The sequence below is a fragment of the Mercurialis annua genome, linkage group LG1-X, assembly GCF_937616625.2.
Source record: "Mercurialis annua linkage group LG1-X, ddMerAnnu1.2, whole genome shotgun sequence".
In the NCBI taxonomy this organism is placed as follows: domain Eukaryota; kingdom Viridiplantae; phylum Streptophyta; class Magnoliopsida; order Malpighiales; family Euphorbiaceae; genus Mercurialis; species Mercurialis annua.
The window spans coordinates 42595242-42620407 of NC_065570.1; the positions used below are offsets into that span (position 1 = coordinate 42595242).

A 25166-nucleotide genomic window follows, 5' to 3' on the forward strand; every position below is an offset into this window, starting at 1 on the left:
TTTTATGCCAAATTAAGGGGCTAAATGAACCTGTATTGAGAGTTTTATGTTACTTCTTTGTCGGGTTTTTTCCCAAATAATTCCTACTTAAAAAAGAATTTCCCATTTAGTGCCTCCCGCTTGAATTCGCAAGTCATACTTGCGGATTCAAGCAAAAACCTCCTTAATTACCATTAAGGAGGTCATTAACTGATTCCCTGTGGGAATCAGTTTGACCCCTGACGAGTCAAGGGTCAAACTGATTCCCACAGGGAATCAGTTATGATTCCCGCATGGGAATCAGACTAAATGTATCCGCAAGTATGACTTGCGGATACATTTAGCTATATAAGCAGCCCGGGTGTGCATTTTCAGCACACCCGGATGCCACACCCATCTTATTTATTTTTTTTTTTTAAAAACCTTTTTAATTTTTTGATTTAAATTTACAATTCTATAATTTACAAATATCGGAGCTAGGAATTAACAACGTATCGGAGCTAGGCGTTAACGACGGACAGCGTATCGGAGCTAGGCGTTAATAACGGATAGTGTATTATTGCTTGTGGACTACAAGAGGTTAGTAAATATTTTATTTTAATTTAAATATAAATTGTTAATTAGATGTTAATAATTAATTTCAATTGATATTTTTAGAGTATTTATTATAACTGTGAATATTAAAATTAAAAATTAGTCAAATAATAAACAAAATTTTAGTATGTTAGTTTAATGTTTAAAAAAATTAGAAAATCCTATTTGTGAATTTATTGATTTATTATATAGTATTTATAATGTAAAATGGTAAGTAAGTATTATCATTATTAAATAAAATACTAGAATCAAGTATAATTTAAAAAAATGGCATGATTTAAAGAAATAGTATAATGGATAATAATAAAAATTAATTACATTTTAGTAAAATGTTAGGGATTAGTAATTTTTAGAAGAATTTTTCTATTTTATTTAACTTTTAAAAATATTAAAAAATTATAATAGTTAAAAGTGAACTCATTTTTATATTGTTAGTTAAATATTAGAAATAATTGTTATAATTATTTAGTGCTAGAAAAATGTGATTAAAAGATGCTTTGTATTTGAAATTGTTATCTTAATTTATGGACAAATATTAAATATAGATAATTAATTTTTTGTAAAAAAATGTGTAGTAATGTCGACACTCAATGTATCCTTTCTGATATGGTTCGATGGGCAAATTGTAAACTCCCCCCGTGGAGTAGAATATCACGGTGGTTGTCGAGTGGAGATGCCACTCAGTGAACGAATGAATTTCGATGAATTGGTTAACATTTGTAAAAGAGCAGTTTGTAGCGGACCGAACTCTACTAACTCAGAAGTGGAGATTACACAAATTTTATTCAGACTGCCTAAATTTGTAAGGGGTGAAGTAGATTCGTACGCACTCTTTTTAGTGCAGGACAATAACCATTTATTTGGAATACTAACCGAATCTATGAGATGTCCGAATCTACGAATTATGGAGTTCTACGTTGAGTACCGGATTTTGGGTGGAACTGAAATTTCGCTGGATAATTTGGAGTTAAGCGATTCGAGCGAGTCAGAGTGGGACAGTGAGTCAGTAAGGAGCAGTGACGAAGATGAAGACGAACACTTTTATGAGAGCAACGAAGATGATGCAGGAGACATCGACGCCGAGTTAGAAATGGCCAATTCGGGAGAACAAACTCATTACCAGTCGCAGCTCCCTGAACACGTTAGTCGTGTAAATGTTGACGATTTCGTAGTTGACTTGAATGAGGGTGAGACCCCGAATTTTACTTGGCAGCCAGGAATGGAGTTTCAAACGGGGATGACCTTCAAAAGTCGCGATGCTGTTCAGACCTGTGCAACCGCTTATTCAATCGCTATGGGGAAGGAGCACCAGTTTCATCGGACTACCCCCAAGACAATCGTGTTTGTTTGCCGACACAACGAAATCTGCGGATGGTGGTTGCGAGCAACCAAACTACAGGCAAATCATACATGGACCCTGACAAAATATATAGGGCCACACACGTGCGATCATTTTATGACAGGTCGCGACCATCGAAACTTTAAGTCTAATCAAATCGTAGAATTTATCAAGGACCTGGTGTTGGAACAACGCGACATTCGCATCAAGACGCTGATGGCTGGTATTTGGGAAAGATTTTCTGTAATGCCTACCTATAAAAGAACTTGGTTAGCTAAGGAGAAGGCAATATGCAGCGCCTACGAAAACTGGAAGGACTCTTTCGCCGAAGTTTGTAGCTTCATGGCCAATGTGAAGGTCACAAATCCCGGATCATTCTGGCATGCAGAAGGTACATTTTTAAGTACAATCTGTATTTTATTATGTCCATGCCAAGACAATTGTGTTCCGTCTCTAATTATGTTCAAATTCCATTAAACAGGCGATCCAATTTACACAAACCACTCGCAAAATCCCCGAGTGAGAATGTTTCGCAGAATGTTTTGGACCTTCTACCCGATGACAGCTGGATTTGCTTTTTTGAAACCTGTGCTATTCGTTGACGGGACTCATTTGTATGGAAAATACACAATGACCTTGTTGATCGCATCGGCGATAGATGGAAACAATCACATAATGCCACTTGCCTTTGCACTTGTCGAATCGGAGAGCGCAGCAAGCTATGAATATTTTTTGAGTCATCTCCGGGAGCATGTTATCAAGGAGAGAAAAGTGGCAATTATTTCGGATCGCGCTGGTGGAATAATAGCTGTTTTGAAGCGTCCGGAGTGGGCGGGTGTTTCTCACATGTTTTGCATAAGGCATTTAGCGAGTAATTTCAATACTCATTTCAGAGATAAGGATTTGAAAAAACTGGCAGAAAAAGCAGGTAAAATCATTGCGCTTTAATAATCTATGTTCGTATATTGCGATAATATGGAAAAATTGAATGTTTTTATTAATTTTTTGGCGATGTACAGGACGTGCTTACCAGAAAAAAAAATTCACACGGTATATGAAAATTATGAAGATCAAATCGCCTGATGGGTATAAATATTTGATGAATAAGGAAGTATTGAAGAAAAATCAGTGGGCAAGGGCGTATGACGTCAACGGACAACGTCACAATGCGATGACAACAAATTATGCTGAGTCTGTTAATGCGACGCTCAAGAATATCAGAGGGCTGCCTATCACCGCAATGATTGAAGCTATTTTCCGTAAGCTTGTCGAAAAATACATTTCCCGTTGGAAATTTTATAAGTCATTGATCGACAAGAACATTGAGTACACGCCAATCTGCATCCAAATATTGCGAAAAGCAGGAGACAAGTCTCGTACTCATGTTGTCCAGCCGTATGACATGACCACAATGACGTGTGAAGTGGTGACTAAGAAGAATAATCATAATCAAGCCGGCGGAAATGTCCATACAGTAAACCTCCATAAAAAAAATGCACGTGTGGTAAGTTTCAGCAGCTGAAGGTGCCTTGCTCTCATGCTATGGCGGTGTGCTTAAAGGAGAATTTGAACCCTCATGACTACATTGGGTCGCACTATCGGAACCAAAACGCAATCCAAGCTTGGAGTCACGTTTTTCATTCATTACGTGACCGTGAGCGTTGGATAAAACCGAACGACCTCCCGTTTGTGCCAAATCCTGGCTGGGCTAGAAAGAAGGGACGACCAGTAAATCAACGGTTTAGAAATGAAATGGATCAAACTTATAGAGAGGACCGTAGCCCAAATTTTTGTAGTAAATGTGGAAATAGGGGCCATAATGCCAGAACTTGCACTAATAGGATTAGAGATGCCTAAAATGATAATCTGCCATGTAATGTCATTATTTTCCTTTCATGTAATGTTGTTTTTTTTCCTTCATGTAATTTCACGATTTTCCCTTTATGTAATGTCATTAATTTGTTGTTAATTTAATGTATTTATTTTTCTTAATGTAATGTCATTATTTTCAACAATCAGATTGTTTAAAATGAAGATCCCCTTTGTGGCATGTTTATGTAGTTAATGATATCAATTATGTCCATATTTTTTGCAGCAATGGCTGCCCCCGGTGGTCACTACCAGCCTGAGTACTTTCAGCCTGGACCTTTAAATGACGAACTTCTGACTCAACAATACAATCACATATCGTCTTACACTTGGGATCACCCTGTAAGTAATGCTATTTTATTATTTCCATATTAATTTGGTAATGTGCTCAATGAAACTCTGACTTTGTATACAATTTTTCTTTCAGGAGGACGTAAGTGTCCTAGGTTCGCGGACAAGTCACGGGTTGCCCTCCTTTGGTTCGATAGATTCACGCATCCAGGAAGGAGTCCGCCGGACAGGGCTCTCTGGTTTCATCAGGATGCGACAATATCGGCTCGACATGTCCATTATCACAGCATTAGTGGAGAGGTGGAGGCCTGAGACGCATACATTCATGTTTCCAGATGGGGAGTGCACGATCACTTTGCAGGATATTGCAATCCTTACTGGACTCCCCATTGATGGGACGGCTGTGACTGGAGACAGGGTGGACGACTGGCAGGATAGGGGTGTTGCCCTGTTAGGGAGACCGTTAGAGCTTTCTCAGTCAGAGGGTACATCTTGGGTTGGGTCCAGGTGGCTGTATAGTGAGTTCCGCGAGTTTACTAGTTTACCGGCCTATGCTACACCTGAACATGTTGAATGGGCGGTTAGGGCGTACCTATGGGCTGCTCTACAGACTTTGTGCTTCCCAGACCTGAACAGTGGTCATTTGGGTTTGAGAATTTTACCCCTTTTAGCAAATTTACATGATTTACGGACTATCAGCTGGGGATCTGCAGTTTTGGCCCATTTATACCACGAGATGTGCATTACCACACGGATGCACAAACGCCGACGTAACATAGGAGGTCCTCTGTGGATTGTACAGCTATGGGCGTTCGAGCGACTGAGGCCACTTCGACCCCAACTGCTGACCCCAATAATAGCAGAGGATCTACCTTTGGGTGACAGGTGCGTACTTACTAGTATTTATAATGTTTTTGTAAATCAATGTATTTATTCGTCAATGTATTTTTTAACAGGTGGGGCGGGCGTAGGGATCGTCGGGCAGTCCCGAGGCACAGCATCCATGCCGTGAGATTAATTTTGGATGGCCTGCGATACGAGGATGTAAGTTTTGTAGTTATTTCAGTTTAATTTTACATAATTAACCACATTTTGACAGTGTGTTCGATTTTATTGTCCAGATCCACTGGCAGCCATATTCTGACGATATTCTCAGCTCGATCCCTCGAGAGTACCTCGATGGGGCACATCTCTGGCGTGCGCGAGTCCCACTCATTTACTATAACATTGTGGAGTGGCACCAGCCAGACAGGGTGCTTCAGCAGTTCGGCCTAGTTCAGCCTATTCCGTTGCCCCCCTTGCAGACTGAGGAGCTTCACAACGTCCGCTACCGGGGTTCCTCGAGCTTCACATATGAGATGGACTACTGGGTGCAACTTTGGAACAATAGAAACGCGTTTGTAGTTCAGGGCCGGCAGCTTCAGCACCCACCCCATTACCATTCCCAGTACATGGACTGGTATAGGCGTCGATGCCGGAGATGGATTACACTTCAGGGTGCAGAGGCTGGCACTAGTGTACGTATTTTGTAAATTAAAACTATTTACATTTAATTAATTTTCATTAATAATATTAGTGACGGTTTATTGTATATTGTCACAGCGCGATTTGCAGGAGAGAACCCATGTTACGGGGGAGGCCAGTTCGAGTGCCGCTCGCAGGATTAGGTTTGGTGCACGAAGTTCTCAGCTTGCTACCATGGAGGATCGCAGGGACGTCACACTTCCCCCTCCTGAGCCAGCCGACCAACCATACCAGCTGCCTCCGCTCCCTCCCTGTCAGGTCGATTTAAGCTCTATTAGAGGACGGCGTCGACAGCCACGCAGAATGCCTCCACAGCCCCGTCCAGAGCATGTGTACCCTATCCCAGAGCCATTATTTTTTCACACGGAGGTGGCGGGTACCTCAGACATACCGCAGCCGGACTACTGGGAAAGACAACATTACGGGTCAACCTCCGGGGCGACACCCCAAGCATCATATCCACAGGTTTGAGACAATTTAATATACTATTTCACTTGATTAACTCGTATTTTATGCTCTTACGCTTAGTGCTACCCGATGTTATAGTTTCAGGTCCCGCCTGCGTCGATGCCGTATGTTGACTCATTTTTTGGAGATACGACCTTTACGACCACTCAGGATCGACCAGGGCCATCTGAGTCACAGGTTTGAGTTACTTTATTATTATTGTAGTTAATTTATAATTTACATTTTTAGTTTACAATTTAATAAGTTACGTTGTTCAGGTCCCCCCAGCGCCGATGCCGTATAGTGACTCATCTTTTAGACATACGACATTTGCCAACACTCGAGATCCTTTTGCGCCATCTGATTCACAGGTTCGACCTATTTTATTATATTTGTAATTTATAATCTTCTATTTCAGTTTATAAATCTAATCAATTCATTATTCAGGTTCGCCAGCCGCCGATTCCGTCTTTCCATTCATATCTGGGAGAGATGGGATATACTCCACTAGGTACGCCGGCTCAGCCAGAGTCAGATCAGTCATGGCCTGCACCGCCGACGCATTCAGATGTCCCATGGCGTACGTCGACAGAGTCGGATTTCATTGAACAGTTGTTCTACTATCCCGCCGCACCTACTGCAGGACAGGCGTCATCGTCACATCAGGTACCACCTTCTGGGTCGCCTCAGGCTCAAGATCCTTCGCAGATGTATTTCTCGACTACGGAGCCGTGGTGCTCTGGTGCAGATCTGTCTGCTGATCCGTTTTCCAATGATCGGTTTCAGCATTTTACGCCTCCTAGTTTTACCCTGTATCCGGACATCACCTCGCAGGATCTGCGAGACACTACTCCAGCTCCGGTTATTGAACAACCACACCAGCCTACAGACGAAGACAGTGACGATTCAGAAGACAACGACGATTCTGATACCAGTGACGAGGGTGACAGTGGCGACTATAACCCTGTGACTGATACCTCACGTCACCGACGCACTCAGCAGGGTTATGACATGAGAACCCGCATGCGGAAACCGGCTCGATATCGTGACTAGTTTTAGTACTTGTAAACAATTTTAAAATAATATTGTTATTTTAAATTATTACAAATGTTATAATTTGTATTTAATTTTTAATGTTTAATATTTTTATCAATTTTAAATTAGTAGGTATTTGTTAAAATAGAATAATATATAAATTAATTTCTTTTAATTGATATATTGGGATTAATGATTGGGCACTAAATGCCCAATCATTAATTCCAATCACCAATCATTGGGAGACAAAATTGTCTCCCAATGATTGGTGTCAGCCCTTAATCACTCGATTAAGGGTTAATCACCCTTAATCGGGTGATTAAGGGTTTCTTGCTTGAATCCGCAAGTCAGACTTGCGGATTCATGGGTCAATCCGCAAGTCATACTTGCGGATTCAAGCAAGAGACACTATTTGGGAATATTGTTTTTATAGGGCAATTATTTGGGAAAAAACCCCTTCTTTGTCTTTGGGAGCCAATTTTCAACTAGATCCGATCCAGGTGAAACATTACAATAACAGAAGTAGAAGACAAGAAAAAGCTTTATTTATCTATATATAATAATCAGTTTTTTACATTTCCAAAAACCAGAGATAACTCCATAACTCGTGTTACTCAACTCAGTAGCAATTAATAAACATCCAATTAGTACCAAACAAAAAAAAAAGCTTCCAAATCTACCCGACTGCACTAAATTAGATTCCAACCATCTCACCATCCCACCATAATCTGAGATCATTAAAATCTTCCATAATTTGTCCTGCTTTTACTGCCCCAAAACAAGAACTGTTGGTGCTGCCTCCAAACACATTATTACCATAAATACCCTCAGTCTTTGTGACACCACCATTGAAGAAATTTGAACCATCCTCTGAGACGCTGCAACGGTTTTCTTGAGGCCGACGATTCTCATTGCACACAACATGTTTGTGAAATTGTTCCAATGGGGTTTTCCATTCAAAAGATGACACCGGCGATGGGTTATTAGCGGCTTTCACTTGTTTTGCTGCTAACTCGAGAGACGCTATCTTTTCTTGATAACTCCTCGACTTTTCTTCAAGAAAATCAAGAAAACGAGTCGATTCGTGACCCGACAATCCATCAACATGTTCGGACAAGGCGTCGATAGTTGCATGTAGTTTGGTTTTCATCAACTGGGTTTTCTTCTTCACAAGTCTGGCTTTCTTGTCCTCCAAGAAATCAAAAAGATTGCGCTCTTTTTTTCTTGTTTGTTCAAATCCTTTATAACGCATAACAACATCTCTTACCTGTGCTTCATTCTCAGGCCAAACGTCAAGACTCCCGTCCGGACCATAACGTACGATGACGACGGAGACATCACATAACGTTTGAAGCTCGAGTGCTTTCTTCTTCAAAGTTGGACCTCTCTTCAAGAAACTTGCAGCTTGAGCCTGCTTGTCACCTCTCAAGATTTTAGTCATGAAATTCTGCTTTCGGGAGCCTATTCTTAGAGCCATTATTAGCTGAAATTGAAGAGGAGAAGTGGTGTTTTGGGGGCGTATTTATAGTAAGAGAAGCACAGATTAATGACCGTTATAGTTTGTTTGTTTCCCACTTGTTTAAGGAAAGCTATGAAATGTATCTTAAGTATTAATTACATTCGGTTGTTTTGGGGATTTTCATGTAACTAAACTTTTATAGAATCTTTGCAAATCTTTCTAATTAGCTGGCTCTGTTTTCAGAATGATATTAGCATTAACATTGTCAATTTTTTACCACTTATCAATTCTCACAACACTATATTATTGAGTAATAATAATTCTTGTATTATTGCGGATGTATCCTCATTTTCCGAGCAACGAGAAATTTGCATTTTGATGATAAAAAATGATTTACGGATCTGCCCCATACTTTCTTTCCCGAGTAATGATTATTTTATTTTGTCTTATTTCGTCCCCGGACAAAAGTCGACCTTTCCTTCTCCATCCTCTTTTGTGACTATATTTTCCTATAAATTCTAGGCTTAATCACTCAAAAACCCCTCACCTTTAGCTCCTTTTGCAATTATACCCTTACATACGAGTTTTTTCAATTTTACAATATTTTGCCCTTTTGTGTTTCAATGTACCCCAAAGTATTAAATTAACCTCTTTTTATTTGAAAAAAGGTTTGAAATAGTCCTTCATTTTTATATATATTCTAATTAAATGCTAATATTATTAAGGGTTAATTGCACATAAATTCACCAACTTTGACCTAATTTGCAATTATAATATAAACTTTCAAACTTGGCAATGTTATCAACGAACTTTGCAATTTTGGCAAATCAATACGCCGATCTAAAAAAACACTGACGTGGACATTGTAATATACCGTCATGTGTCGTTGCATGATTGGTCGGTGTATCAATTTGCCAAAAAATGAAAGTTGATTACTGACATTGCCAAGTTTTAAAGTTCGTATTATAATTGCAAATTAGGTTAAAGTTCGTGATTTAATTTGCAACTAACTCTATTATTAATGATATAAAAAAGCCTTCTCCCCCACTAAAATAAAAAAAATTATTATTTAATTTTTATCAATTATCAAGAACTTCTTAAAATCAAAACCGTTAAAAAAATACCCTTTACATGAAATCGACTTACGGAAAAAATAAAAGACATTTTTCCGGAAAAAAACGATGGGTTTGCACCGACCCGTCGCAGCTCCTTCTGAGCTCCTTCTCAGTTTGAGAAGAAGTTGCTGCTCCTCGCTCCTTCTCAGATCTGAAGGAGGAGCAGCAGCTCCTTCTCCACTCCGGTCTCCGGCGGGTCGCGGTGGAACCGGTATACGGGGCCGGTGATGGAAATGGAAGCGGTTTTAATAATTTGGTTTTAATTTATTTAATTTTTAATAAAATTTAAAAATTTAATCAATAATTCATTTAAGACTTATTTGAAAATTTTAAAAGATTAAGGATTTGTTTGTACTTTCTCAAATAAAAAAGAGTATGATAATACCCTTCTATTTAGTTGTTTTGAATTTTTCATCCTTAAAGTAATTAAATTGACAGAATTTTGAAATTTGGGGTACAATTAAAACATAAAAGGGTAAAATTGAAAAATTCATTCGTCTGAATATATTTGCAAAAGGGAATAAAGGTAGGGAATTTTTAAGTGATTAGACCTGAATTCTATTCCAGTTTTTCATTCGAGCACTTTATGTTGTCTATCCCAATTAACTCAACAATTAGGTCCCTAAGGAGAGCAAAATTAAAAATGATGGATTAAAAGCTGCTGAGGTCGTATATTATGCTGGAATATTTACTCTTACAATTTCACAAAGTAAACTAATGGGTCGCTTTACTTAAATTTACATTGTTTGAAGATCTGTCTCGGCTGCATATACATTAAGAAGTTACTATTTATAATGTATGATCTTCAAAGTGTACGCAGCAGAATCCAATATCCTGCAGATTATAAACCTTAAATTTGGGAACATAATTGAGTTTGACTCGGACTTTAAAATTTAAGTTTCACACGACTTTAAAATTTAAAAACCAAAACTCGACTCGTAATATAATAAAGAATCGAGTTTGACTTGACTCTTAAAAAATTTATAAATTAATTTCTATTAAAAAAGCAAGGATATTCTTAAAAAAAAAAAAATTAACCAAAACTCGATTATGCTCACAAGCTTCGTGATTCTCGAACTCAACTTAGTAATTAGCTTCAATAGTTTGAAATCAACTAACACCGAATCAATTTCAATAAGATTTCGAGTTAATACCGAGTAATTCACAAGTTAGCTCGGATCGGTTACACTCCTAGTACTTAGATTCAACCACGCATTTCGTCGAATTTCTATGAAAATTCTTCACCCAGCAGCCATTTGAAAACAATAAAAACAGATTGGATATAATAACCAATTAATAAGAGCCTCAAATTATTCACTTATTTCACAATTACAGCTTGACTCTGAGTCTCTGACTTTAAACTTAGCTACAATACAAACTACAGCCTTTGCATTTTAACTAGTATCCTGGTTTGAATAAACTCAGTAGGCAATAAAATCCTGGTTTTGAAACAGTTCTTATTCATTGCAGCAGAAGAAGTACCTTTCCTATCAAATCTGTGAAATCTTTATTCTAGGAAGACTTGAATCCTGTCGCCGATGGTATCATTAAAATCCAATAATAACTTGCCACCGAATTCCCCAGCTGCATTATTCAAGAGTTCTTTGATGTTTACACCCCCTAAGGCTGTTTTAAAAAATGAGCAAAATGATCATTCATTCCAACAAAATTAATCTAAAACATTCCTTTTGAAAGATTCTATTGGATGTTGATTTACCTGGAACAATGTTTGTGATCCCTTCCAGAAATCCAGCCTGCCAATATGCAAAAGGAAAAGATAGATATTAGAAGGAAATAGCTATAGTGGCACACTTCAACTAATCAGAAATATTAAAATTCGATACGACAGTTAGCCATGAATATATATAGGAAGAAGCTATAATAACTATGCTGGCACGCATTTGGAATTTTTAAGACTTCTAGGTATCTAAGCAATTAGGGCATCAACAATGGTCCAGTTGTATAAGAGCAATGCATTAAATATAAAGTAAATTAATAATAAATGTGCTCAGACATGCCATAATCTTGTTAAAATAACAATATATGTAATACACATCACTCAAGTGGATAACCAAAATGGACTGCAATGTTTTGGCTACAAGGGTTGCTAATTAAAGTTTGTGTGAGAAATGTCTCTAGACTTATTTTGTAATGCAGTTTGCAGCAATTTTGACAAGTTATCAGAGGAAATACTAGATGCATAATAGTACTGTAAATCTGTAACAGCACCGGAAGTGGAAAGATACTCACAGGAATCCTCACATCAAGTTTTTCAAATCCATCTTTTCCAGTTATTTTGACTCTCAATGTCCGAGACCAGATCCCAGAAAAGGGATCTCTTGAACCATCTGCACCAGAGCCACTGTATACATCAGGTGTTATGACTTCAACAACAGGATCCTGAGAACTTTGACTTCTCTGTTCTGTATCTTGTGGAGTACTCTGTTGTATACCATATATATTACTGCTGGCTGGTGAATAACCTATATTATGACAGTTAGCAACAGGTAATGGCAACATCTATTGTCTTTAAAACTTTTGCATTAGCGGGTTGATAGACAACAAATTAGAAAAAAACGAGTTTATAGTAGCACTAGATGCAGGAAAACAATGGAGATAACATATGCAGCTAATTTCAAAAGCTTGGTTTGAAATGACTTCCTGAGAATGAGAATAAAGTCTGACGTCGGAACTGGAAGAATATCTGAACTTAAATTACATGTAAAATGTTCACAAGGCTCAGTACATAATCTTTTAGTGAAGTTACGAAGTAGAACATAAACTTCTGAAACCAATAACCTTGCAGGTTGGGTTTGTAATTTGGTCCACTTCAGTTCCATACTCAAGACTCTGCTTTTATCATTGGATTACCCGAGGCACCCTTTTTGGCTATCCACAAAACCTAGATGTTTATGTTTTTTTGGTCCAGCTACACATGAAAGATAAGGTTTTCACACATTGTCCATGATGAGGTAAAGATCCCGAGGTTTGTTTTTTCTTTATACATAGGTCTGCCCACACGATAGTTTAAGCATTTGGTTGGAGACTTTAACAAATTCAAATTTCAACCAATTGCGTTCACAAACTAAGACAACTACCACCAAAAAGAGACTCATAAAACAGTCAAATCCTAATTTTGAAGTGAGCTTAGCAGACAAAGATATTTTAGAAAAATATTCAAGGAGAATAGAGTTGCTTATGGTGTCAGAGATTGATTAATAACACACCTGTCGGCCTAAGCATCTGATTAGTGCTGGTAGCATACTGCTTCTCTTCTTCATAATAATCATTAAAACCTAGAATCTCCTTTATTTCTTCAAAAGATGGCATGCTTCCAGGTGGTGGAATCCTTCCTCCTTTAATGGCTTTTAGTGAGTCCTGCAAAGGTGAAGAAAAATGCTAAGATATTGAACTTCTCCGATGTTAAGATACTGGACTTCTCCAATGGGCGCTTAAGGTTTCAGGCTTGCCAAATGACCAATATCCTATTATGTAATTAAGATTCACAACAGAGCATCATTTATGAAAAAAAAATTCTAACCACCCAATTTAAAAGAAATTATCAACAAGTAGAGAAACTAAGAGTGATTGTATATCTTTTCTCCTTGGAGAATAACAAGAATAACATCAACACATATCTTACTACTATATGAAGTTAAGGGTAATACAGTTTCTCCAACATAGACTCAAAATATAAGAAATATGTATGCTCGTGAATGTTTTTAGAGCAACTCTAGTTACTTTTCAAAAGAAAATGGTAATTTATTCGTTCGCGTTGTATATCTTAGAGATGAAGACATATTACCTGCATTGCTTGTATAGATACCCCAATCAATGAAAGAGGGTAAGCAACAAGTTTATATCCAACCTCCTCAAGTTCCAATGGGTTAAGTATGGGTGTTTTTCCCCCTCCTTCAAGCATATTTCCCTGCAAAGAAACATAAAAGGCTTGATAAAGCAGCTGTACACTGCTCCGCAAAGTAATGACAACAGCTAGACAACCATTCCACATAAGCTTACAAATTTATTAGGAGTGCTTATTAAAGTACTAAAATTTTCCAATGCCATTAAACTTACGGAAAAAAAAAATCTACGAAGTACAAACCTTATGTATGAAAGTTTTGTTGTTAGTAAGGATGGTAAGAATGCTTATCCATGTCATTTTATTTAATAATGTTGATGCTTTCTAAAAGCACGGCATGTAATTTTGCGAAGGAACCATTAAAATTTAAGGAATAACTTATTCAAAGAGCAACACACTTTTGAGGTTGTCATAGTGTCTGTCATTTTCCAAAGGTGCCCAACAAAAAGTACTCAAATCAAATTTCATAGCTTATTACCCTCAAGATGACGCTCTAAGCCATTTACAATAGGGCTCTTCTGGTAATAACTAAAGTGGACCATAATGTGTCAGTTTTCTTGAGTTCCCTAGCTGAGAGGAAACTAAATTCTGATTTCAAAATTATGCATTACTGCACATGATTCTCAAAAGGAATTGCAATATTGTGCCACCATTTCCAACATAATATACAACTTAATCTTGTCAAAGTTTCCTTATCTTAGTAGATTTGGAGTTCTCTAGTACCATTCAATTTTCATACAAATATAATACGATTCACTTGCATAAGCTGGCTACCATTGTTTAAAATATGAACATTTGGAATGCACATGTAGTATTAGGAACACAAGTAATGAAAACCAGAGACTTGAAAACATCTGTAATTTGTTTTAGTAGCTCTGTTACTTGATTAATTTTGTGAGCATCTAAACGACACAAACGATCTATACCCAGGATCTAACATAGGAAAGAAGAGAGCAGGATAAGTTTAAGATCTCAGATTCAGAGTATACTAAGAGGTATGACTTGACTACATACAAACACAAAACTGCATCTCAGAACTGTTATTTTGGCTGTGGAATGAGAATTTCATTGTGACACTGATTTAAAAGTTAAGCCTTTTATAGAAGAGTAAGGAAAGGCTAGCATCATATCAAAGAAAACAAACTGTACCATTTTTGGAACTTGGGGAGCAATTTCACAGAATGCCTTCATCTCTTCTCTTGAAGCTAATGCATCGATAAAAAGAACATCTGCTCCAGCATCAGCAAAAGCTCTTGACCTCCAAAGTGCTTCCTCAAAAGATATTGCTTGTCGAGAATCAGACCGTGCAACAATAACAATGTCTGAGCCAGTTTCTTCTCGAGCATCAACAGCTGCTTTTATTCGCATAACTGCTTCTTCTCTAGACACCACTTTCCTACCACGTGTATGACCACAAGCTTTCGGAGAAACCTTACAAGGTCAGATTTATAAGCAACATAAAAGTAGACAGATAGCAGTGGCAGCTCATATAATTAATAAACAAATCCTGTTAAGAGGGTGATCACAAATGGAGTATTGCTATCTCAAACACTTCCTCTATCACAATAAGTGCATTGATTATAAATCTTTTTAGTTCTATATTCATTTTTATTGAAAAAAATTTAGTTTGAAGTTACTTTCCGTCAACATATGAACTAGAGTTGTTATTGGTTCAAAAGCTTTCAAATAATACAAACCACCTTGTTCTTCAATAGTTCAATTGTTAAGACATTTATCAACATTGAGACTAAATTCACTAGATTTTCCATGAAGTTCGTGAAACATGGAGACCAAGACGCAAAAAATGGAGAAACAAAAGTTACGTAACAAGAACACGCAAAAAATGTAGAAACATAAGTTAGGTAATAGAAACCTGATCTTCAAGAATAATTCCTGCAAAGCCAGCTTTTATATATCCTTTGATGGTTCTTTTGACATTCATGGCATTTCCATAGCCATTGTCACCATCCCCAATGACAGGAATGGAGACAGCTTGAGTGATTAGCCGTCCTTGATCCACCATTTCCCCATAGGAAATAAAGCCAGTATCAGGCAATGCCAATCTTGCAGCCGATATTGAAAATCCTAATTATAAAACAGCAAACCCTTTAATAAAATATACACCAAACTGGAATAGAAGATAAAGAAAAAAACATAGATACCACTGGTGAAGCAGTAATCAAAACCGGCTCTCTCGACGAGCTTAGCACTGAGAGCATCGTAACAGGCAGGGCCTTGGTGAACACCGGGCAATTCAAGAATCAAGCGGAGGGATTTCGCCGGCGAAATTTGATCAGTATCGGCGGCAGAACAGGTAAGGGTTCTTGTTTTGGAATTTGATGATAAAGATATGTTTGATTTGCTTTGAGAAAAGAAAAGTGACCGTTGGGATTTGAAATTTGAATTTGAAGAAGAAGGATTGGAGAAGACGGAATAAACAAGAGTTTCTCTGGTAAGCCCAACGGCCGCTTGAGAAAGATTCATTTTTGGTGAATATTTTAGAGATCAAGACTTCACAATTTATTGCATCCTCACTTCTAAATGCTCTTTAACTTTATATATCTACTCTTCTTTATTTTCTTTTTCTTCAAATAAATAAAGGAATTATACAGAGAAAATTACATCAAATCACCCAAAATCTGAAAACTTTATATTAGTGACCCATCTTTTTTTTTGTTGCAGAAATCTCCCAATTTTAAAAACCTATTTTCATGTGTACCTCATTTACTTTTATTTTCCTATTTTATCCCTCACCTTGTATTACATATAATAAATTCATTTCCTTCTTCTTTCAAAGCATAATGGCGGACACTGTATATACATTCATGGTCGGTGATGGTTCGTCGGCAGCGGTTCGTCAGCGGTGGTTCGTCGGCGGCGATTTCTTTTAATTGCAATATATGTTATGTGGTTGCGATGTCAAATCTGATTGTAATTGCAGTTGTGCCACCGGCAAATATGGTGGAGTTGGTGTGGATGGTGGCTGCTTCAGTTTTGAATGTTCATATAAAAATACATTCTGGTTTGTTAATTTGCTTTAGGAGTATAAATTAAAGTAATTAAATTACCCACAAAGGAAAAAAAAGTGTAAATCTATACACATTGAATTTGTTTTACTGTTAGTTTATGGATTTTTTTATTTTACACACATTGAATTTATATACCCATAAAAATTAGTTTATGGGTTCTTCAATTCACACAGGTTGGGTCGAGAATCTCCGCCGTGAACTTGCCCCACAGCCTTCTTCTCACCCTTATGTAATACCTCTACTCCTCAACACCTTTTCGATGATCATGTGGCGGTGACCGCTTAACAAGCTGTTGAATTTTATATATAGTCATGAATCAGGTCAGACATAGTGAAATTGGACTCCAACTTAGATAGAGAGGTTCAAATTGGAACTTGACAGGTTGAAGGTTAAGAGGGCAAGAGTGGAAATATAAGAATCAAGATTGATAATTAAATTTTTCGATAGCCTTCAACTTCATTTAGTGTTTCATTTTTATACTTTATTTACTGTTTCTTATTATTAACATGTCAATTTGATTAGGTGACTTATGTATCTATTTCACTTGTTTTTAATGGAATTTGTGTTGGTTGTTTACAGGATTGTTGGTTTTAAGAGCTATCATGAAATTGTAACTAATTTCATTTTCAGCGCTAGTCGGTGTATTCGTGGAGTAGAATTGTGTTTTTGTAATTGGAGTTGCTGAAAAACAGATTATTATTGTTGCTATAGTAATTGTAGTTGAATTAGTGGTCATTTTGGAGCTTAATGATTGCTGTAATTTTAGCAGTAAATTTCTATGTTTCTGCATTTTTTAGTGATCCAACAAATCATGTTATAAATATTTTAGTTTAAGTGGAATGTTTTTGACAGTCTATAAAACCGAAAGTCTACCTAATGTGAACCAGATGTAAACCTATATTAACTGAACTACCTTAATTTAATTTTTAATAAAATTTATCTTACTGCTCTTAACAATTTTAAATGATATTTTATTTAGAGAGAGTTTTGAGATTTAGTGTCATATACAAATTAAATATCTCTTTTAAGTGAAATATATTTGACAGTTTATAAAAACAAAAACCACCCTGATGTTAACCAGATGTGAACTATATCAGTTGAACTACTTTAATATAATTTTTAATAAAATTTGTCTTACTGTTCTTTACAATTTTAAATGATATTTTATATAAAGAGAATTTTGAGATTTAGTGTAATCACAAATTGGATATCTATTTTAATTGAAATATATTTGACAGTTTATAAAACTAAAAATCAACCTAATATGAACCGGATGTGAACCTATATCAACTGAACTATCTTAATTCAATTTTTAATAAATTTGTCTTGCTGATCTTTACAATCTTAAATGACATTTTATATAAAGAGAATTTTGAGATATAGTGTAATCACAAATGGAATATATCTTTTAAGAGAAATAAATTTGACAGTTTATAAAACTGAAAATCAACTTGATGTGAACCGGATGTGTACCTATATAAACTGAACTACCTTAATTCAATTTTTAATAAAATTTGTCTTGTTGCTCTTTACAATCTTAAATGACATTTTATATTGAGAGAATTTTGAGATTTAGTGTAATATATAAATTCAATATCTCTTTTAATGAAATGTATTTGACATTCTATAAAATCAAAAATCAACCTGATGTGAACCTGATGTGAACCTATATCAACTAAACAATCTTAATTCAATTTTTAATAAAATTTACATTACTTCTCTTTACAATCTTATCTGATATTTAGTATAGATAGAATTTTGAGATTTAGTGCAATATACAAATTGAATCTCTTTTCAGTGAAATGTATTTGACAGTCTATAAACCGAAAATCAACCTGATGTGAACCTGATATGAACCTATATCAAATGAATTATCTTAGTTCAATTTATCGTGCTTCTTTTTAATAAAGTGTATGTATATTTACTAGAAGTAAACTTGAAGTAAATTATCGGGTGGATGATGATGTTGTTGTGATTAAATACTCTATAAGTACACATACATGAGAAGGTTTAACACTTAACAAATTTCTAGCAGTATGACAAAAAATGGATTACCATTTCAAGTGTTTGAAAATATGTGGCTCGTACTTTATTTATGTAAATTCATGTTTTAAAGTACAATTGTTATTGAAAATAGCTTAAAAAAATAAATTGTAATAAAATCATGAAAACTTAGATTCTGCCATCAACATTCTTCAATTGCCATATACTCATAATTTTGTAAACTACATATCAAACTAATAGAGAGCAAATTGCATGATGGCGGATATCGAAATCAATATTGTTTCTTTAAGATACAATTAATAAAAAATAACTAAGAAATAGACAATATAACTCTGTAAGAGAAAGTTACTGCAAATCAAGAATTCATTGAAATTTTAGCAACACCTTAATTTTACAAGTCTTGTATACCAATAACAATACTAATTAAATTGGTAATACAACACCATAACTCAGATCTAAGGTTTAAAAATTCATGCCTTGGCAATTCTACAGCCATGGGCGCAACAAAATCAATATTAATTGGGGAAACTAATTTCCCAGAACCACCACATGCACACAAATAACAACCAAATACGAAGGAGTCAGACCATCGGACCACCGATTTAACCACCGCACCGTCGATACAACCACCATGTCGCCGGTCCGACCACCACGCCGCCACATTAAACCAATCGTCCCTGTCACGTTGTAACCTTATTTTCAAAATAGAAGCTTTCAAATCTTTCTATGAAATTACATCAATTCTCAAATTCTCTAACTTTACTTACAATCCAAACTTGAATCCTTAGATTATGATTCGTGACCATTGTCGCTTGTTTGTTATGTTAAGAAGAAGAAGATGAAAAAGGGGTATAGTTGTCCTATTTATTATTAAAATCAGCCTATTTTGAACTATGAGGGATTTACGGAAAGATTTTTATTTTTTAGAGTGATTACTGCCAATATTAAAATTGTGAGGTACAAACATAACATCATAGCTCTTTTGAGGGAATTGTGTAAAAAACCCAATTATATATCTAATGAATTGTGAGAAATTATTAGAGCAAATTACTATGACACCCCCTCATATTTGACATAATTTACAGTTTAGTCCCTCTTATTTGAAAATTAAACTATATAGCCCCTCATTTTTAATTTTGTCAACGATGTATTCCTTTCATCCATTTTGGATGTTAGTCAACGAGGTCAACAAAACTATATGGTCCCCCATATTTGTTTTTCTCAACGATTTCACCCCTCACTTTTGTTTTTGTCAACGATTTAATCCCTCAGGTTTGATAATTAATTTACCCATAAGTCCCTTCACTTCGTTGACTAACACAAAAAATAGATGGAGGGACTAAAATGTTGACGGAAGCAAAAGTGAGGGGTCACATAGTTTAATTTTAAAACAAGAGGGACTAAAGTATAAATTATGTCAAATGTGAGGGGTTTCATAGTAATTTGCTCAAATTATTATCATTAACGTGTACATATCTCTATTAAAAATATTAATTAAAAATTATTATTCGTTTTAACTTTATTATACACATACATTTTCATTATTATCCAAATTTACTTCTTTAATTCATTTTTTATTTAATTTTTTTATCAAATTATATTTTATATTTCTCTATTGATGAAACATTTATTATTATAAAAAATAAATTCCAAATTAACAATAACTCCACCTGCATAATTCACAAATTCTATCATTTTGACCATGTTTCTAACACAAATTAGAGTCGAGCTCTTGTTCAAGACTAGAAACACAGTCATCGTTGGGTTCATAGCCTTGAAGACCATCTAATGAGTCTGTTGAACATCTCTTGTATAAGCCTCTACTTCTATCCAGAACCCCTCTACTCATCAAACTTCCATATTTTTCCCTGATATCAACTATAGGATGTTTCTGCAAAAGTTGTTGATCATCATATGATTCTCTAAGAACAACCGTTTGAGTATCGCACTTCATAGAGATGTAAAATATTCCGGGATGGCGCTCGAATACTTTAGTAAACTTTTGAGGAAGAGATAATGGTTTTCGAAGATTACTCACATTTTTACGCTCGGTTTTCTTCTGCACGGTGAGATGGAGAAGCTCGTGAAAGACTCCGACAATCCTCTTTTCAGATACATCAGTACGTGGATCTAAATGTGAGGCGTCGGAGTAAGGTGAAGTATAAGGGAGCCTCTGCCACTCCTCCAACCATGCCATGCACTTCCTCTTCAAGCCAAAGCCCCTTGTAAATTTAACAGGAAACGCTAAGCAACCCGTTTTCACATCATCTTCATTTTGTTGGAATGCAGCATTCTTCTGCAAATGGGAGACGGCAAGGCCATCATCCCAAATTCGAAGCTTTAAGCCAATGCGATCATCAGGGAACCTAACTGAAGAAAATAAATCAGGGTAATGTGGAATCAAGGTATCGAAATAATCATAAGGCAATCCCATGTCCCATTTTAGCTGGTCAACTGTTTGTAATGGAAGCGTCCTATCCTTAGTAAGCATGAGCAGTTTGCACAGCCTTCGGGCGAGATCCATTTGGTTTTGCTGAATGATATCGAGCTCTTCTTTGTGGATATTTGAGGCTTCAGGGGTCAACCGGAAGCAAGGAACACGAGTACCTCCGCTATCAAGAATGTGAGATTCTTGAAAAATAGTAGGATACCTCCTGATAAACGTAGAGAGCTTAAGATCATCGGGTATACCAAGCTGTCTGCGGAGTGGTGTAAGATGATAGATCGGAAGACATCGATGAGGAGCCGAGGAGATGATGGAAACAAGAAAGCAAGTTGCTTTAAGATCCCCCTGACCAACAACAACACCATCCAATGCCCTGTCTTTCGCCCATTTTAACTTAACATTTACTAGACTGAATGTTTGCTGGTAATTCGACCCTCTTCGGCATCCGCATAGAAGATGGGAAACCCGTTCTCTGCCCAGCAATGACAGGAAAACCATGTGTGATGGATCAAATTACATGGTCTAATCTTATCTTTTGGTGCTTCATATTTCAAGGAATCGGAAGAACACAGCCAACAGTAGAGCAGAAAAGAAATTCCAAGACTAAAAGATGCCTAGAAATCAGCAGCAACAACAGAAAAAGATTGTCATTAGTTTATTATCCATGAACATTCTGATTTAGGAATTTGATCAAACAGATTGTAGGCATGAACAACACAATAATAAGATATTACTAATTATTCACAAAACTGAGCATAGTAAGTAATTTAGAGCATTAAAAGAAATCATTTGAATAATAGCTAAAGACAATTACCTTAATAAATTTTTGAAGAGGAGAAGAAGGGTTTGGCGGTGTATTTATGTTTAAAGAAAGCTACGAAATGTATATGAGTTTTAATGAAGTAATTGTCACCGTATTCGGTTGTTAATGGGATTTGCATGTAACTACAATCTTTCTTGAGTAATTGATTATAGGGGTTACAATACTTTTCAAGAATTGCAAAATGATAACCGAACTTCAAAACGTAATAAACTGGTTATTAAACTTTAAAATATGTGATTTTGAGAGGTTTTTAAGTGTTTTACGGTCAAATAATACATATGTAGTAATTAAATTTTAATTATTTATAATAAATAATACCTTATATTTTATATATACACACAATCAACAAAAAATCGACTCGAAATATTTTTTTTAGTGACCAAAAATCTTTCTATCTTAATATAATTAAATAGTATAATAAGTAAAATGTTACGTTAAGTTCGGCCACTATTTTGCAATTTTTAAAAGGTACAGTGATCTTTAAAATCAATTACCGTGCATGTAACATTATCAATTATTTACCACTTCTCAGTTCTCACATTGAGTAATAACAATTCTTTTGAGAGCTTGAGTAGTGACAATTTAAGCAATGCAGGTACTGGAATTGAAATTGGCTTTGGCTAATGAGCATGTTTTATATAGTAAAAAGGGTTAAGCACACAAATCCCTTAAAACATCAATAGGTTAACATTTATACCTCACAAAATAGAAATAGACAGAAATCTCTCAAGAAAAAATAAAACTTTGCATAAATACCTCAAAATCGAAAATCTGCTAATTCAGTTTTAAAATAGGACAATTATGCCCCCCTTCTTCTTCTTCCCAACACAACAGAGAAGAACAAGTTAATTACCGAAAACATTACGGTTATTGTACGGCGAATTTCAGCTCTCCGGCGAGAATGCGATGAAGTAAAAGTCAATGTTTTCCGGGCAATAAGCGTGTTGGAGGACAGAGAATACAGTAACGACGGAGCCGGAGGTAAGTGGAGGAGTCGAGAGTCGTTCTCTGCCACTGTGAAATGTCGGGCTTCCTTAAACGACGGGAGAAGATCCATCGGCCGGCCACCAATATTGGAGCAGAGCTGAGATATGGCAGCAGTAATCGTGTTTCTTTGGTCACATTTGCATTGTTACTGCTGTTTTGCATCGCGGCAGGATCTACTTTGATGAATCTCCGATCATGGCGGCGGAGCCCGCCGCGGTGAAAATCTTGAAAGAGGAATTTTGGAGAGAAATTCATCGGCGATGGTGAGGATAACACTGACATTCACTGCTATTAAAATCTTGTGGATGATAAATTTTATAGAGAAGTTTATCGGCGACGGCGATATCTTCTTTCTATTGTTTCATTTGGTATAGATGTCAATCCATACATGTACAACAAACCCACTCATTACAAGTTGAATTATGAAAGCATACGTACAGAGCAATATAATCATTTTTGGCTAGGTTGCCAAAATTTGCAGGTGCTTGAATGAGTATAAAATTGCTGGCTTATTTTTTTAATGTGTGTGTGCTTGTGCACTTATGCATAATAGTCTGTCATTTATCTCTCATTTCTCATTTATTTGATAGATGTTCGGTTGACATTTAGTTGATCTTCAGATGACATTTAATTGATTTACGGTTGATATTCGGTTGACATTTAGTTGATGTTCAGTTGACATTTGATTGATTTTTAAAATTTGGCCAAATTATAAAAAAAGAGTTTCAATATTAAATAAAATTTATTAAAACAGTTAAAATCGACACATTTCAACCTTAAAATGGGGGCAATGGTAATAATATTTAGTTGACCTCCAGTTGATTTTCGGTTGATTTTCGGCTAACGTTCAGTTGATCTTTAGTTGACAGTTGATTGATTTTTGTTTTAAATAATTTTAAAATTTAAAGTGTATATTTTTTTATGTTTGTATTTTTAACTATACATTTGACATATTATAGTAATAATATTTTAATATATATAAATCAACAAATAAAATTGAAGTATATCAACTTGATGTACACTAATAATCAACCTATAATGTAAACTGAAATTGATAAGATTTTATTGTTAATAAAACTTTTAAATTTTAGAATTAATAATGAGTCTATTCATGTCTATATAAACAAATAATTTAATAGATATAAAAATCAAAAAACTAAATTGAAGTGTGGTTGATGTAAATTGATAATCAACTTGATATAAACTAATAATCAATCTAAAATAATCTGAAATTGATAAAATTTTATAGCTAATAAAATCTTAAAATTTAAAATTAATAATGAGTCGAATAATGCTTATATAAACAAATGATAAACTAATTATTTTATATTTAAAATATGAATTGACAACGAGTTGATTAATATTTACAAAAATAAACGATGCTATAATAAATGTATATTTAAACTTTAAAGTTAACAATGAGTTAATTCATGATTACACAAAAATATAATAAATTAGCAAACATATATTTTTTACTTTGATTATTCCATTCAAAAAATATTATTCAAGATTTATGAGACAATAAAATCTAGAGTTGACAACGAGTTGATTCATGATTACAAACACACATAATAAACTAATGAATGTATATAAAAAAAAGTTTAAATTGTTTTTTTATCGAAACTAAAGTTAATCATGGTTACATAAAACACTTATCAATTTATTATTTGTTTTTTTATTACCATGAATCAACTTGTTGTCAAATTTATATTTTAAATACATATTTATTAATTTATTTCGTGTTTAAGTAGTCAGAAATCAACTCATCGTCAACTTTAAGTTATCGGTTTTTTGTTTAAATCTTTTTTTTACATTCTTAATGTTATAATATTGATAAATTAAAATTGATTTAAGATTCACATGATGTTGATAACAGATTAAATTTACTTAAACTATCAAATGATTATTAATCCTTTTTGTTATCTAAAAAGCTTCTTTTTTTATCCTCTTTAATTTATTTCATTAAGAAAACACACTAAAACCAAATCAGCATGTGATCATCACCATCACACCCTACATCCTCTAATAACATAATGTGAATTCATTTGTTCAATAAAAACAGCCTACACCCATGTTCCTTCTACCACTGTTCATTCAATATCTCCAGCACTTTAAATCAATGATCCATTTATGAATCAATATTACACATTGTAATCACCACCAGATTGTTGCATCTTCCACCCATCACCAACAAACATGAATGATGCGTCTTTTCCAGCCTGTCTTTTCTAAAAATAATTTTAAAATGAATAATTCAATACCATCATCTTCTTTATTTGCTTTTTCTCTCGAGACAAACCAACTCACACAAAAACAGTGATATTAAAAAAATTGAAAAGAAAGAGATTTGAATCAAGGTGGAA

General features: G+C 35.2%; 6 protein-coding genes across 8 annotated transcripts; 3 read left to right on the forward strand and 3 right to left on the reverse strand.

Moving 5' to 3' along the window:
- The first annotated feature begins 259 nt into the window (after positions 1-259).
- Positions 260-6317, forward strand: LOC126666032 (serine/threonine-protein phosphatase 7 long form homolog). The gene is made up of 7 exons (XM_050358977.2): positions 260-558; positions 4008-4123; positions 4209-4957; positions 5029-5116; positions 5194-5589; positions 5675-6061; positions 6143-6317. The coding sequence occupies exons 2-7, from the start codon at positions 4010-4012 to the stop codon at positions 6245-6247; spliced, it is 1839 nt and encodes a 612-aa protein (XP_050214934.2). The 5' UTR covers positions 260-558; positions 4008-4009; the 3' UTR covers positions 6248-6317.
- Positions 2220-3876, forward strand: LOC126666031 (uncharacterized). Its single transcript, XM_050358976.2, has 3 exons — positions 2220-2303; positions 2394-2840; positions 2932-3876. Exons 1-3 carry the CDS (start codon positions 2255-2257, stop codon positions 3432-3434), a joined length of 999 nt encoding a protein of 332 aa, XP_050214933.2. The 5' UTR covers positions 2220-2254; the 3' UTR covers positions 3435-3876.
- Positions 6318-6321: 4 nt separating the features above from the next.
- On the forward strand, positions 6322-7206 carry LOC130015691 (uncharacterized). Its single transcript, XM_056106339.1, has 2 exons — positions 6322-6414; positions 6491-7206. The coding sequence occupies exons 1-2, from the start codon at positions 6337-6339 to the stop codon at positions 7094-7096; spliced, it is 684 nt and encodes a 227-aa protein (XP_055962314.1). The 5' UTR covers positions 6322-6336; the 3' UTR covers positions 7097-7206.
- A 395-nt stretch (positions 7207-7601) lies between these two features.
- On the reverse strand, positions 7602-8776 carry LOC126664664 (agamous-like MADS-box protein AGL81). Its single transcript, XM_050357171.2, has one exon. It carries the CDS (start codon positions 8553-8555, stop codon positions 7773-7775), a length of 783 nt encoding a protein of 260 aa, XP_050213128.1. The 5' UTR covers positions 8556-8776; the 3' UTR covers positions 7602-7772.
- A 2131-nt stretch (positions 8777-10907) lies between these two features.
- Positions 10908-16064, reverse strand: LOC126665432 (uncharacterized). Of its 3 annotated transcripts, none has more exons than XM_050358251.2 (8): positions 15677-16064; positions 15388-15599; positions 14664-14945; positions 13458-13580; positions 12880-13030; positions 11903-12000; positions 11370-11406; positions 10908-11278 (listed from the first exon to the last, which is right to left on the reverse strand). In XM_050358251.2, the coding sequence occupies exons 1-8, from the start codon at positions 15996-15998 to the stop codon at positions 11160-11162; spliced, it is 1344 nt and encodes a 447-aa protein (XP_050214208.1). In that variant the 5' UTR covers positions 15999-16064; the 3' UTR covers positions 10908-11159. The 3 variants fall into 3 exon arrangements, with proteins under 3 accessions (XP_050214208.1, XP_050214206.1, XP_050214205.1); XM_050358249.2 differs by having other exon boundaries at positions 11903-12123; XM_050358248.2 differs by having other exon boundaries at positions 11903-12135; positions 15677-16063.
- Positions 16065-20218: 4154 nt separating this feature from the next.
- Positions 20219-21991, reverse strand: LOC126671024 (protein WHAT'S THIS FACTOR 9, mitochondrial). The gene is made up of 2 exons (XM_050364716.2): positions 21808-21991; positions 20219-21607 (listed from the first exon to the last, which is right to left on the reverse strand). The coding sequence occupies exon 2, from the start codon at positions 21489-21491 to the stop codon at positions 20256-20258; it is 1236 nt and encodes a 411-aa protein (XP_050220673.1). The 5' UTR covers positions 21492-21607; positions 21808-21991; the 3' UTR covers positions 20219-20255.
- Positions 21992-25166: the final 3175 nt, after the last annotated feature.